General features: G+C 42.7%; 1 protein-coding gene across 1 annotated transcript in view; it reads left to right on the forward strand.

The window, feature by feature from the left end:
- The window catches only part of ABCA12 (ATP binding cassette subfamily A member 12), a 138,821-nt gene that overhangs the window by 69,302 nt on the left and 56,396 nt on the right, over positions 1-13,123 (forward strand). Inside the window, exons 22-28 of the mRNA XM_082219734.1 lie at positions 816-995; positions 2,724-3,039; positions 4,907-5,021; positions 9,695-10,024; positions 10,985-11,054; positions 11,159-11,293; positions 12,956-13,111. Of these exons, the coding sequence (XP_082075860.1) occupies positions 816-995; positions 2,724-3,039; positions 4,907-5,021; positions 9,695-10,024; positions 10,985-11,054; positions 11,159-11,293; positions 12,956-13,111 (1,302 nt within the window). The remainder of the gene's footprint in view (positions 1-815; positions 996-2,723; positions 3,040-4,906; positions 5,022-9,694; positions 10,025-10,984; positions 11,055-11,158; positions 11,294-12,955; positions 13,112-13,123) is intronic.

Consider the following 13,123-nt stretch of genomic DNA (forward strand, 5'->3'; position numbering starts at 1 on the left):
TAAAGTTCTGGTTTGCACTTGAATCCCTTCACTTCCACACAATATTAACTGTCTGGAGACACCCAAAATGGGAAGAACCCTAACGTGCGGTTTTATTTGTGGAGGGATTTGCTTTTTGTATGGAAGAGTATTCAGTCATTCAGGCCTCATCTATAGTCTAAAGTGGTCTTGGCCAGATACAAGTTTACCCCTTTCAGAGAGAACTAGGCAATCATGAGATCTTTTTCAGCTTTATGAATCTGTGAACAGAAACTACTAAAAGTAACTTCTGCTAATTTTTAGGTTTTCTTGTGTCTTCCACAGGAGAGTGTCACATTATAATCAATAGATTATGGCAGAGGTGGTTTTAGGTTGGTGCAACTGGCAGGCCCAGACCGGGGGGGGCGTGTGAGCCACTTGGCCCGGGCCTCCGATTCCAAAGGGGGCCTTGGTCAACACATTTATCTATATTTTCAGTTTTGTCTTTATATGCAGATACGGTTCAAGCCTTGAAATAAAATTATTAGTCGGCATAACTTTTGTGAAAATCATTTATATACTTCCTTATTTATAAGACTTCAGTTATCCCCAGGGTAAAAAAAGGGGGGCACATTATCTACCTGGCCGGGGCCTCTGCCTGGCTCTGCAAGGCCCTGGCAACTGGTGTGCTCATCCTGGGTGCCATCCTGCAGGGCTTGCCAAAACAAGGCTGTAGAATACATTGTGAGAGGCTGGGAGGGGGATTTTTTCTCGCACAGGGCACTGCTGAAATTTGAGAGCCCCAAGTCCACCACTGATTATGGTTCTCTTGCTTAATTTCCCCACCCCACCCCCAGATGATATACGTTGGGAACTACAGAATAATGCTGACATCATAAACCAGCTCAGCGTCTTAGCAGGACTTTCAGTAAATATCTCCTCATGTGTGTTGTTTGATCGTATTCGTCCATTGAAGACTGTAGAGGAGCTGGAAATGGTGGCAAAAGATTTCTTTTTGAAGAATGAACTTCTTGCAAGTGAGTATTGTCATCTGAATTTGGATTTCTTTACTGAAATGAAATAGTTTTTAACCAAAATTCAAGATGAGGTGTTAAAAGGTGGATCTTTGGGCTGAGGTGAATCATTCTGGTCTGTTACATTGGTGGTTTGAAATACATTACTTAACAAAACAAAGCTGATCCCCAGTAGCATGTGTTCCAGCATCATTCGGGAATAACTTTTAAAACAAACAAGCTGCCTAGGAAGAAAGTGCATGATGCACTGAGGTTATCTGAAAGCAAGGTCTGTTGCGAGAATCAGCAGGGATTGCAGTGGCCAGGTGTGAATCGGATGTATAGCTCACTTCAATTTTTAGTTTATTTCTCTTCCCACCTTTTCCCTCCAATGGGCACATGGGCAGCAGTGCCATATCAATTCTCAATTCAGCTGTCCCCAAATCTGATGATATACCTGTGTTTTTATTGTATACTAACTTAACATCCTTAAGATTCTCTGCTTTGCAAATTGAGAATCATAGCAATAGACATTATATTAATGCCTGTTCATTTTATTAAAGCATGCTTGAGATCACAAGCAAAATAAAGGGTGTACACAGCTGGAACAGTGAGAAGGCCAGGCAATTGTACTCAGCCTGTTTTTGGCAGATGCACAGACTTCTTTTGAGCATCAAACCCTGTTCTGCCAATTCACCCACCTTTCCCTAGACTAGAGCATTTTTTAATGTTTGCAGTAACTGCTTTTTATTTCTTAGCTAATTATTCTTTGATAATTTTGTAATGTTACAAGTTAAACAAAGCAAAACAGTTGAAGTTGAACACACAAAACAAAAGAAGTTTGCATTGTCAATTAAGAACTACAGAATCAATATAGCATCTGATACATTAGTGGCATTTACCAGATAAAAAGAGATAGAATATCAGTATTACATACTGATAAGATCATGCCAGAACAATTTATGTTGTGTTGAATAATGTTGTGTTGAGTATTGAGAGATCATTATTACCATAAGAAATGAAATGAAACTATTGAGCTACAAGAATTACTTATGACTACACAAATCTGTTGCATCAATTCTTTCATTAAATGTAATCTTCACATTCCATTATCAATTTTCTATATGACAAAACATTTTCTCTCTCTTCAGTCAAAGTTCTTTCTTTCGTCTTGTAGCACATATAGAAACAAGGTGATAAGGAACTGAGAAACATATTTAACAGGATTGGTTTGGTTTTAATGGCTGACAGATTAGTTTGTTTATTTATTTATTTCCAGAATGTCTGTATGGTGATGCATGATGTGATAAAGGGACCCTGAGAAATTTTGTGGATGTTTCCCTATTAAAATGAAGCAGTGCATGAGTTCGATTCCAAATTACTGGGTTTTCTTCTTTAGTGGTTACTGAACAAATGTTTAATTAAGGAACTTGCAAGATATCTGAAAAACAACATAAAAGGTGACCAATTTGTCTGAAGCATGGTTGCAGGGCTGGGGAGAGAAAAGTAAATGTGTGTTTGCTTCAGAGGCAAGTAGACGTGTAATCTGAGGAGGACATTTTGGTGGGGAGGACCAACAATGGATATAACTTCTGATCCCTGTCTAGAGGCCTCTGAGTTTGCATCCCAGAGTTCAAGGCTAGTGTCAAGGGTCAACTTGCTGATGGCCCACACCCCAGTGAGGAACCTACTGACACGAACCCCCCCTTAGCCCTGCTGCAGTGAAATGCATTTATTTCTCTTTTTTCAAAGGTATCATTTTCAAGCCATTCTCAGACAGAAAGAGGGAGGAGACAGAAATTCCTGGCAGTCTTTCCTTTCCACCGCTAGTCAACTACACCATCCGAATGAGCAGCAAGATTTCCCAAACAACCAGAAGAATACGAGAGAAAATCTGGACGGTGGGTCCACATAACTCAGCCTCGCAAAGTCAGATCTACAGCCGAGCGTTTATCTACATCCAGGATAGCATTGACAGAGCAATCATTGAATTGCAGACCGGGAAAACCGCAGAAGAAATCGCAGTACAAGTTCAGGCCACCCCCTACCCCTGCTACAACAAAGACATGTAAGTCTGCTGACTAAACCTCATTAAGCAGAGCGTTTAATAAATGGTAGAGTGTTTACAGCAGTATGCTCTCTGTGGGGCTGCCCTTGGGCCTAGTCTGGAAGCTCCACCCAGTGCAGAATGGGGGTCCTGGGTGGGGGCACAAAGCTACCAACATGTGACACCACTGTTAAAACATCTGCACAGGCTCCTCCTCTACTACTGGGCCACCTTCAAGGACCTTGCACCAATTTACAAAGCCCTCAACAACTTAGGTCCAGGGTACCCGAGGAACTGCCTGAACTGTTATCTCCTAGCTCAGTCACTGAGATCATCTGCAGGCACATCATTGGCAACATTAAATTGAGTCTTTGGTGTCATCAGCCCAGTGGAATGTTATGCAACAGAGATTTGGGAGGTGCTTTCGGTTTTAACCTTCAAAAACCTGCTGAAAACTGTTCTGTGCCACCAAGCTGATGCAGACAATAAGGAAAACAACTTTCCTCAATAGCAGATGATCTCTGAGTATACATTTTTATGAGGGGTTTTTAATGGTATTTAGATATGGTATTATGATATAGTGTTATATAAATATTTTTATAAATAAATAAACATTATAATGGGACAGAAATATGGTCACTCACAATCTCACCAGTTGTATCAGGCTTCTTTGCTAAAACACTTCCTGGTCAGGTAAAATCACCATAATGTGACAACTGGCAAAGGGATCAAGTAAGATCACAAACCAAACAGCAATCCTGATTTGGATGGCTCATTCAAATCACAGTTTGATAGTTTGGATATAATGTCTGTCTGTGCTTTCATCCAACTCATGGAGAGTGTTACATCTGAATGTACCCAATCTTCATTTATGCCTTCATAGGCTGCCTTAACAATATGTGAAACCCTGAAAAACTATGTTCCTTTTCTTTTATGCCAACCTCTACCCACCTCCCTCCCTACCCACACCCACCCATCCATTGTAGTGGAATCCTGCAACATCTGGTTGCCTTAACTTTAAGAATTAAGTAATTTTTACTTCTCAGATAGGAATCTCCCCTTCTTAAATTATTTAATGATAGCCATGGTAAGCTTTGATTTCTCACTATCACTGTTTTAGGCATTGCTAATGGTAAATTGTCTTTGACCCAAGTGTTTTGTGTAAGTAAACTCAGAATACAAGTGGATCCATACCAAATTCATACTATGTATGCTCTATGAATAAATGATTGCAAAAACAATCATTTTCAGTGGGACTTAGTTCCACGTAAATATGATTCAGTTTACAAATTAAACCTCTGCATGTTTACTCAGAAGTAAATCTACGTACGTTTGCAGTCCTGTATACACAGGAAATTGCCAGGGAATAAGCCATGTTGAATACAGTAGGGTATAAGTCTGAGTGAACATGACCAGGACAGGACTTGTCTGGCATAGATGTTATTGCTGCTTTCATATTCATCTCCTGAGAAGATCACAACGTCAAGTGATATTTCTGCAAAACATAGTATGCTTTGCTTTGAGGCGGAAAATTGAAACTACTTCCAGTCTCTAACTTCATAGAGTTTTGCAAAGGTATAAGAGCCCATCTTTATCCCTACATAGGTTTATACAGAGGAATATTAAGTATCAGTCAAGGAAGGGTGGGGCACAAAACATGGCTCAATGTAGGGACTCTGAGAGCCAGAAACCAGTAGCTGTATGTTTTTGTAAAAGCAAAAATTCTTTCATTGAATTACCAGTTCCTAGAATGAGCCATATTTTTTTAACTATAGTCCAAGTTTCAGAGAAAAAACAAAGGCTTTTATGTTGAAAGTCATGCTAGTTATCCCTCCCTAATCCAACATATTTTGCCTTTGCAGCTAAATAATTGCTTTTCTTTTTACAGGTTCCTAACCAGTGTGACTTACTCCCTTCCATTCATGTTGATGGCTGCTTGGATACTTTACATTGCAGCCTTTGTGAAGAAACTCGTTGAAGAAAAAGACCTGAGGCTTTACGAGGTAGTCTGAAGTTTTGAGTATTCATCACACCCTGCGGCTGTATCTGACAGTCTGAGTACCTGGGTGGAAGGAATCCAGTCTATAGGGTTCCGTGTTAACTTATTCACAGAGACTGACAGAGAAACCACTTATGAAAGCTATGCCCTGAGCTCCTCTCCAAAACAATTCATACAAGCAAATTCAGTGGAAATTGCTCCTGGGTAAGACCTGAGAATGCAGGTCTCAGAGTTCATTTTTCAGAATGAGAGATAGACTACCAACAAGACTTGCACCTTTAAAAGCTAACAGAGTTAGTTCTCCAAGAATGTAGAGGGGCCTAGCAGTTGATCTTGAAGACATTCCAGTTTTCTTTGTGGTGCTCCTATGTTGTTTATCACTGCTATATAGGGATGCAGGAGAAATTCAGTTCCTTTTTCCAGTGAAAGCTGAAGCTATTGAATTTGCACTTTCTGAAACAGTATGTGAACTGAAGCACATCTACATTGTGCGGTGCAGTTCTCCAACTAATGTTTGAAAATATGCATATATTCAGGAAAAGTATACATAAAAATGAATATATTAGTGAAAACTCCTTGCATTGGGGGACATTGCTTGCAAAACTGTGTACATTAGTCAAAAATGCATATAAAATGAGTTTGCTTTCAAATGTTGATGGATTTTCAGGAAGATTTTTACAATTTCATTTATAAATTGATGCAAAATGTGGAGAACTCAATTTAAGATTGGAAAAATGAGAAACCAAGAAAGCAGAAGCAGATCCTTCTGCTCCCACTCCTAATTATGCATATTTAACATTATTTGTTCGTTGAAATATTTCTTACCCTACTTTCACCACAATGCTATTCTAGGGTAGGATACAATTAAAACAGATACATGACAACTTGAAAAATAACAAATGGCAGGAATCCAGGCACTGGTATCCAGCAAAGGCCTAGGCAAGTAGACAACATCAGAAGGGTGAGCAGGAGCTGTAGCACAGAGGGGAGGTGCTCCAAAGCTGGGGCCCACAATGACAAACCTCCTTGGTAGATCTCAACAGCCAGGCAGATCTATGTGGGAAGAGGCACTCTCTCTAGGTTATGTAGGGCTTTATAAGTCAATGCAAGCACCCTGAAATGGGCTTGGTAGCATATAGACACCCAGTGTAGTTCTGTCAAGATTGGTGTAAATTGTTGGCAATAGGCAGTCCCCAATAAGAGCTCAAGGGACGCGGGTGGCGCTGCGGGCTAAAGCCTCAGCGCCTAGGGCTTGCCGATCGAAAGGTCGGCAGTTCGAATCCCCGCGACGGGGTGCGCTCCCGCTGCTCGGTCCCAGCGCCTGCCCACCTAGCAGTTCGAAAGCACCCCCGGGGGCAAGTAGATAAATAGGTACCGCTTACCAGCGGGAAGGTAAACGGCGTTCCGTGTGCGGCTCTGGCTCGCCAGAGCAGCGTTGTCACGCTGGCCACGTGACCCGGAAGTGTCTTCGGACAGCGCTGGCCCCCGGCCAATAGATGTGAGATGGGCGCACAAACCCCAGAGTCTGTCAAGACTGGCCCGTTCGGGCAGGGGTACCTTTACCTTTAATAAGAGCTCAGCTGCCTCATTCAGCACTAACTGCAGCTTTCAAAACAGCTTCCAAGGCAGCTCCACATATAGTGCACGTTTCAGCAGTCCATTCTTAAGGTTACCTGCACTTGAAGCTTTCCCTGTCAAGACCATGTGTCCTGCGTGCAAGTTATGCATCATGCATATTATTACCACCACCACCCCCCCAATTTCATCAGTGTGCAGTGTGACAAAATATGTGCAGGAGTATAGTTCTCACTTTCCTGGCACTCCAACAGGGAATATTTGTCTGGAAAAGTTCCATTGGGAACAAACATCAGGAGGAAAACTGTGGGATGTAGTTGGGTAGGGTCTGCTGCTCAATGGAAGAGCACCTGCTTTGCATCCTGAAGGTCTCAGGATCGATCCCTGCAGTGACGGACCTTGGCGCCTCAGATTTCAGTGGCACCCTGTGCACCGCCAAAATCTGGCACACCTTTCCCCACACCTCTCGCCGTGCAGTGGAGTACTGGTGGCAGAGCCAGACATTTTGCGCCCAGTACAGCCACACAGGTCACACTCTGAGCCACTCTGATCCCTGGCATTTCCAGGCCTGACTGGGAAAGACTCCTGTCTGAAACTCTGGAGACCCACTGCCAATCAGTGTCAACCATGCTTAACTCGATGTGCGAACGGTCTGACCTTTCGTAAGGCAGCTTCCAGAGCTCTTAAAAACTTTTGCACACAGCAAAGGGGTTCTTTGGATTATGGGCCTCTAAAAGAAAGCCATAGATTTCAGAAGAAAAGTCATTAGTAAGATCAGTGATTGGAAGCTGTTCGCTATTTTGTTTAGATACATCAGCGAATTGTTAAGAAATTATTTCTTTCATAATTGGTTCTTCTGACATGATTCTACTTTCCTGACCTCTTACATACCATGGTGTTTTTTGTGTTATTATCTCAAGTGAGGCATGCGCAAGATTAGATTTCCTGTGAGACAACATAGCGATCAATGTGAAAATCTTTCCCCTTCTTAACTTGATTTAGTTTTCAAACTAAACTTCCACCAGAGGAGCAAAAGGGCTTTGTAATTCTTTATCTTGGTAGTCAGTGAAGTACAGCATCCACTTCCACAGAATCAATTATTGCCTTAGCCCAACTACTCTCAATTTAGTGTACACTTATTTAAAATATGAGGCTATTTCTGCTAAAAATGTTCCTGTGTGCTGTCCTAACACTCAGTGGGACTTTTAGCACTTTCATTAGCGATTCAATCGATTCCACAGGTTAAACAAAGAAAATTATTGTTTTTGAGCAAACAGATTCCCACAGAGATGCTACTATTTCACAGAATCATCTCAGGTCATCTAGTCCAACCGCCTGCGATGCAGGAATCTCAGCTAAAGCATCCATGACAGATGGCCATCCAACCTCTGCTTAAAAACCTCCATGGAGGGAGAGTCCACCACCTCCGAGGGAGTTTGGTTCCACTGTGAAACAGCTCTGATGTCATTTGTGTAATATTAGAACAGCAGCAAGTGTGGACTTTTGTAGAGTTATATCTGTGTATCTAATCCTCAAAGTATTTGTAGGGAAAGGGCAGAGTAGCTCTGTCGGAGGTTAGCTTCAGAGAGTCTTGGCCATGCCAGAATAACTCTCTCTTGCAAAATATGGTAATGCAGGCATGAGGAGAAGTTATAGTGTGATCTTCTCACACCTCTGGTATTACGTTTTTGCCAGGGAAGAAGCTGTGTTAAAGCGGCTCAACAATGTAACATAAGAAATGGTCCACACATTCTTGTTTATGCTGAATTAAAAAAATAACCAGGCAAAATATTTGGGGCAAATGGAGCAAAATATTTCACACATGCACCAGTAGCATTCAAGGATGTCGTACAAGGAAGTCTACCTCCTAATCCTTGAGTTATAAATGTTCACTCCAAAGAAACAGCCTGGAAATGTTAAAGGGAGTGAATTTTAGGGGGGGGGTGCATGATTTGTTCAGCAGATTGGCAATTTAAAATATTAGAATAGCTGGTCTTTTTGAGAAACTTATCTATTTGGGAGGTAAGTGCCACTCCGTTTGAACTCCACCATGGTGTTGTTTATTTATTTCATTTTTTCCCATAGCTTAGCAAGTTAGAGATTCCAACTTTTTGATCATAATACATTAAAGATTTTGGTGCAGGAAACAATACTTGTTGGAAGAAGCTGGCAGAGCTATTGCTGACCTGGCACCAGTCAATAGCACTACTGGGAGCACACTTGATAGCTTGGGCCATTGCCACTTGTAAACCTATCAATGCACACATAGGCCTTGTAAGGCAACCTCTACAACACCCAATTTTTTAAAAAAACACACACAAAAAAACCCAAAACCTACTTTGCTGTTAGTCAGAGTTTGCAGAAATATGAACTGGAGAGGTAACAGTGGCCTCAAGCATCTGATTTCTCACAATTCATTAGGGTGTGCACATTCAGCTTAGTGGGGCACAATTTGGACATTCCTGGTAAGGACTGACATGTCCCTCTCAGAGACTGTAAAACTGAAATTAATGCTGCAGACCACCAGTCACCCCTTCTTTTTTAAAAGAAGAGACAATGGCCATCTTACTATGCCTACAGTACATAATTAGAATATCTGGGTAGCGCTGTGGTCTAAACCACTGAGCCTCTTGGGCTTGCCAATCAGAAGGTCGATTTTTACCTGGGTGAGCTCCCATTGCTTGGTCCCAGCTCCTGCCAACCTAGCAGTTCGAAAGCATGTCAAAGTGCAAGTAGATAAATATGTACCACTCCGGCGGGAAGGTAAACGGCATTTTCCCTTGGCCAATAAAGCGAGATGAGCACTGCAACCCCAGAGTCGTTCATGACTAGACTTAACTGTCAGGGGTCCTTTACCTGTTTTAGAAGACGACAGCACTTAATACTTTGGTGTTTGTGTAAATGGTTTTATTGCTTTAGAGTTGGCTAAATTGATTTTATTTTTCTTTGAGTCTGTGTTTCTGTGTTTTAGTCTGTTTTTACCCTGTGCACCTCTTTGAAACTGGTTTCTAAATTTGTTTTCATAATAAATAATAGTAATAACTAATATACATGTTTGAATTCAATTAAGTGGCTATCCTTTTATTATTTCTCCCTCCATAGTATATGAAGATGATGGGTGTCAATTCCAGCAGTCACTTCATCGCCTGGTTCATTGAATGTGCCACCTTTCTCCTAATTACTACCACGTTTCTCATTGTTATGCTCAAAGTTGGGAACGTCCTTTCCAACATAAACGTTGTGATACTGTTCCTGTACCTCCTGGACTACAGCTTCTCCATCATCGCCATGTGCTACCTCATCAGCGTCTTCTTCAACAACACCAACATTGCTGCCTTGGTGGGCTGTCTCATCTACATCTTGACCTTTTTCCCATTCATCGTCCTGCTTGTCGTTGAGAATCACGTCAGCTTTTCCGTGAAGAGCCTGCTGGTAAACCTCTCAGCTGTGTTAAGATGCGTGAAGGTGCTGGGGCAGCTTTAGTCAACCTGGAGCCCACAGAAGTTTTGGACTACAACTCCCATCCGCTCCAGCAGGGCAGTGCTAGGTGGGGCTGGTGGGAATTGTAGTTCAAGACGTCTGAAGGCTGGGGGAAGGGTCATTTACCAAAGAATTTTTATGTGTGGGGGGGTCAACTTAAATGCACATTTTGGCTTGTCTCTCAACCACACAATAGCAGTGGTGTAATATTAGGCCCAATTGCTTCAGGCAGCAGGGTTCACAGGGCCAGCAGATACCAATCCTGATCTTCCTTCCTTCTTATTCCTGACGTAGATCTTCCTTCATCTCTGCTTCCCTGGTGGGAAGGGGGGCGCCATTTTGGGGTCTGCCTCAGGTGCCAAAATGCCTTGGGTCGGCCCTAGTTAACACCTCTGTGTTTCCTCTTATCCAATACAGGGTAAAATAGATGAGAATTGGCAAAATGTCAAGAATATTTGGTTTGGATGTGCAATGCTGGATTCAAAAAAGCACACTCATGCCATGATGCTCAGTCAGTGGTCCCTAGAACTCTGTGTGTGTGCGTGCGTGCGTGTGTGTGTGTGTGCGTGCGTGCGTGTGTGTGTGAGCCAGTTTATAGGGTGAACTGCATGGATATTGCCTTACTCTCCTTGTTGGAAGAAGAGTCTACGGGGATAATAAAAATGATTCCCAAGGCTTCTTTGTGCTCATTCTCTCAGGAATGCTTTCTTTCTCATCTCCCCACTCTCTCCCTTCTTTCGTTTTAAAAAAATACTTTCATTTTCATCTGAATCGTGGGGTATAATTTTACATCTATACTTACATTTTATATGTCTCTGAAATCTGCATCGTCTTCATATGTTTACCTGGATATTTGTGTGCAAATATTTCAGTAGGGTTTTTGTGTGTTTGTTTCTCCCCTGCTTTTTCCAGAGCCTGCTGTCTCCAACCGCGTTCAGCTATGCAAGCCAGTACATTGCCCGCTATGAAGAACAGGGCGTTGGTAAGGGTTCTTCTTATGTGGACACTTCTCTGGGTAGCCCTGGTGCAGTCTGGTTCATTGGCTAATGTGGAAATTGTCTTTATCTTACCTTTTCTCTTTTGTAGGCCTGCAGTGGGATAATATGTATAAATCACCTATGTCTGGAGATGAGACTAATTTTGGCTGGATGTGCTGGTTAATTCTGATAGATTCTTTTATTTATTTCATTCTCGGCTGGTACATTAGGAATGTTTTTCCAGGTAAGTAGTGCAGTGTTTCCCAACCACTGTTCCGCGGCACACTAGTGTGCCGCGAGATGTTGCCTGGTGTGCCGTGAGATGTTGCCTGGAGGGAGGCGGGCGAGTCGGGCGGCGAGAGGCGGGGCGGCGGCGGTGAGGAGAGGCCGCCCAGCGCGGGGCTCTCGCCGTCTGCCTGCCTGGCTGCCTGCGAGCTCGGCGGGCAGCGCCTCCGTCCGCAGCGCCCGCCTCGCGGCTCTCATTCCCTGCCCCTGCCAAAGCTCACCCAGCCAAGCCGCGCTCTCCTTCCTGCCTCGCTTTGCTGCCTCCTCCCCCCCCACCCCCAAAGGTTGGAGGTTCCCCGGCAAGGGGGAGGAAAAAAAATTGAAACTTACACTTTCGTGCGTCCCTCCCGGCGTGACGCTGCGTGCTGACGTCACGGGGCTGTAATGGTGGTGTGCCTCGAGGTTTTTTTCATCAAACAAGTGTGCCTTTGCCCAAAAAAGGTTGGGAAACACTGAAGTAGTGCATGCAAGAATTTTCACACACACACTCAAACACACACAATTACTAGGTTGCTCATAAGGGCATTATTTGTCTATTAAATTTGTGTTAGATGGGACAGATTATGGACTGCAGCCCATTGTGTTCACAGAGAAGCCACCAAAGACATTCTTTGGTTGGGGCAACCCAGCCAGATATGTGGGGTATTGTTGTTAATAATAATAATAATAATAATAATAATAATAATAATAATAATTCCTATTGAGGACATCCTCTCCCTTGCACATTTGCAAGTGCTTAACAAATGACATGTGCCCTATATTATTGCACATTCTACCATTCTTTGCTTCTAGGGACTGTGCAGAAGGATGTATTTGCATGACGAATGGCCATACAAAGTACTTACAAATGTCATAACCAGAACGGGTGTCACTCATAATTTTCCATATGTAAATTATGGTGAGCTCTCCCACTCTATTTCTAGAAGCAGATGAATTCAGGAATGTATGTGTGTGTTTTAATGTAATTATTTTGACAGCATAGTGGCATCATTATCATCATTTGTTCGCCGCCTTTCCATAGTTAAAACAATGCTCAGGGCTGCTTACAACATGACAAGATTTACATAATTACCAACGTAATAAAAGTCATAAGCAATAAATAAAACACATCAAAAAGTACACAACAAAATGGAAAACAACTTCCACATAAATCATAAAATCTAAAACTGAGAATACAGCATTAACATCAGTTACAATTTGAAATGACATAGATTTTTAAAAAAGCAATTTAAAAAACAAAAACGGAGCCCTCTCTGCCCAGATGGAAGGAGGCAGGCGAGGCCCTTCAGGCCCTCAGCAGCAGGCGAGTCCCTTGCTGGGCCGCAGCAAACAGTCACAGTCCTTACAGAGCCCTGTGGCCCTCTAGCCATGCGGTCTGGGTGCCCTTAGGATACTGGGGAATTAGGGAAGAAAACAACACATTCACTTGATCAGAGGTTGCACAGCACACAAGTGCAATATACTCTGGGAAATGATGAAATCACATTGAACTCACACTACCACATTCTTTGGGCTTGCAGTCGTATAGACCATGTAAACCTAATTCAGACCGTCACATGCTATAGAGTAACTTTTCCCAACTTCTCAGCCTCTCTCTCTCTTTCTCTCATTTTTTAAACAGGCAAGTATGGTATTGCAGCCCCGTGGTATTTTCCACTCCTTCCATCTTACTGGGCAGAGCGCTATGGCTATTTCCCCTTGTGGAGTGAGAAGAGGAAAAACTTTCTTTTCACCAATTTCTTCTTGAGAAAAGAGCCAGCATTCCCTGAAAAGATATGTACGTACTCCA

The sequence above is a fragment of the Podarcis vaucheri genome, assembly GCF_965113315.1.
Source record: "Podarcis vaucheri genome assembly, chromosome: 1".
Classification (NCBI taxonomy): Eukaryota; Metazoa; Chordata; class Lepidosauria; order Squamata; family Lacertidae; genus Podarcis; species Podarcis vaucheri.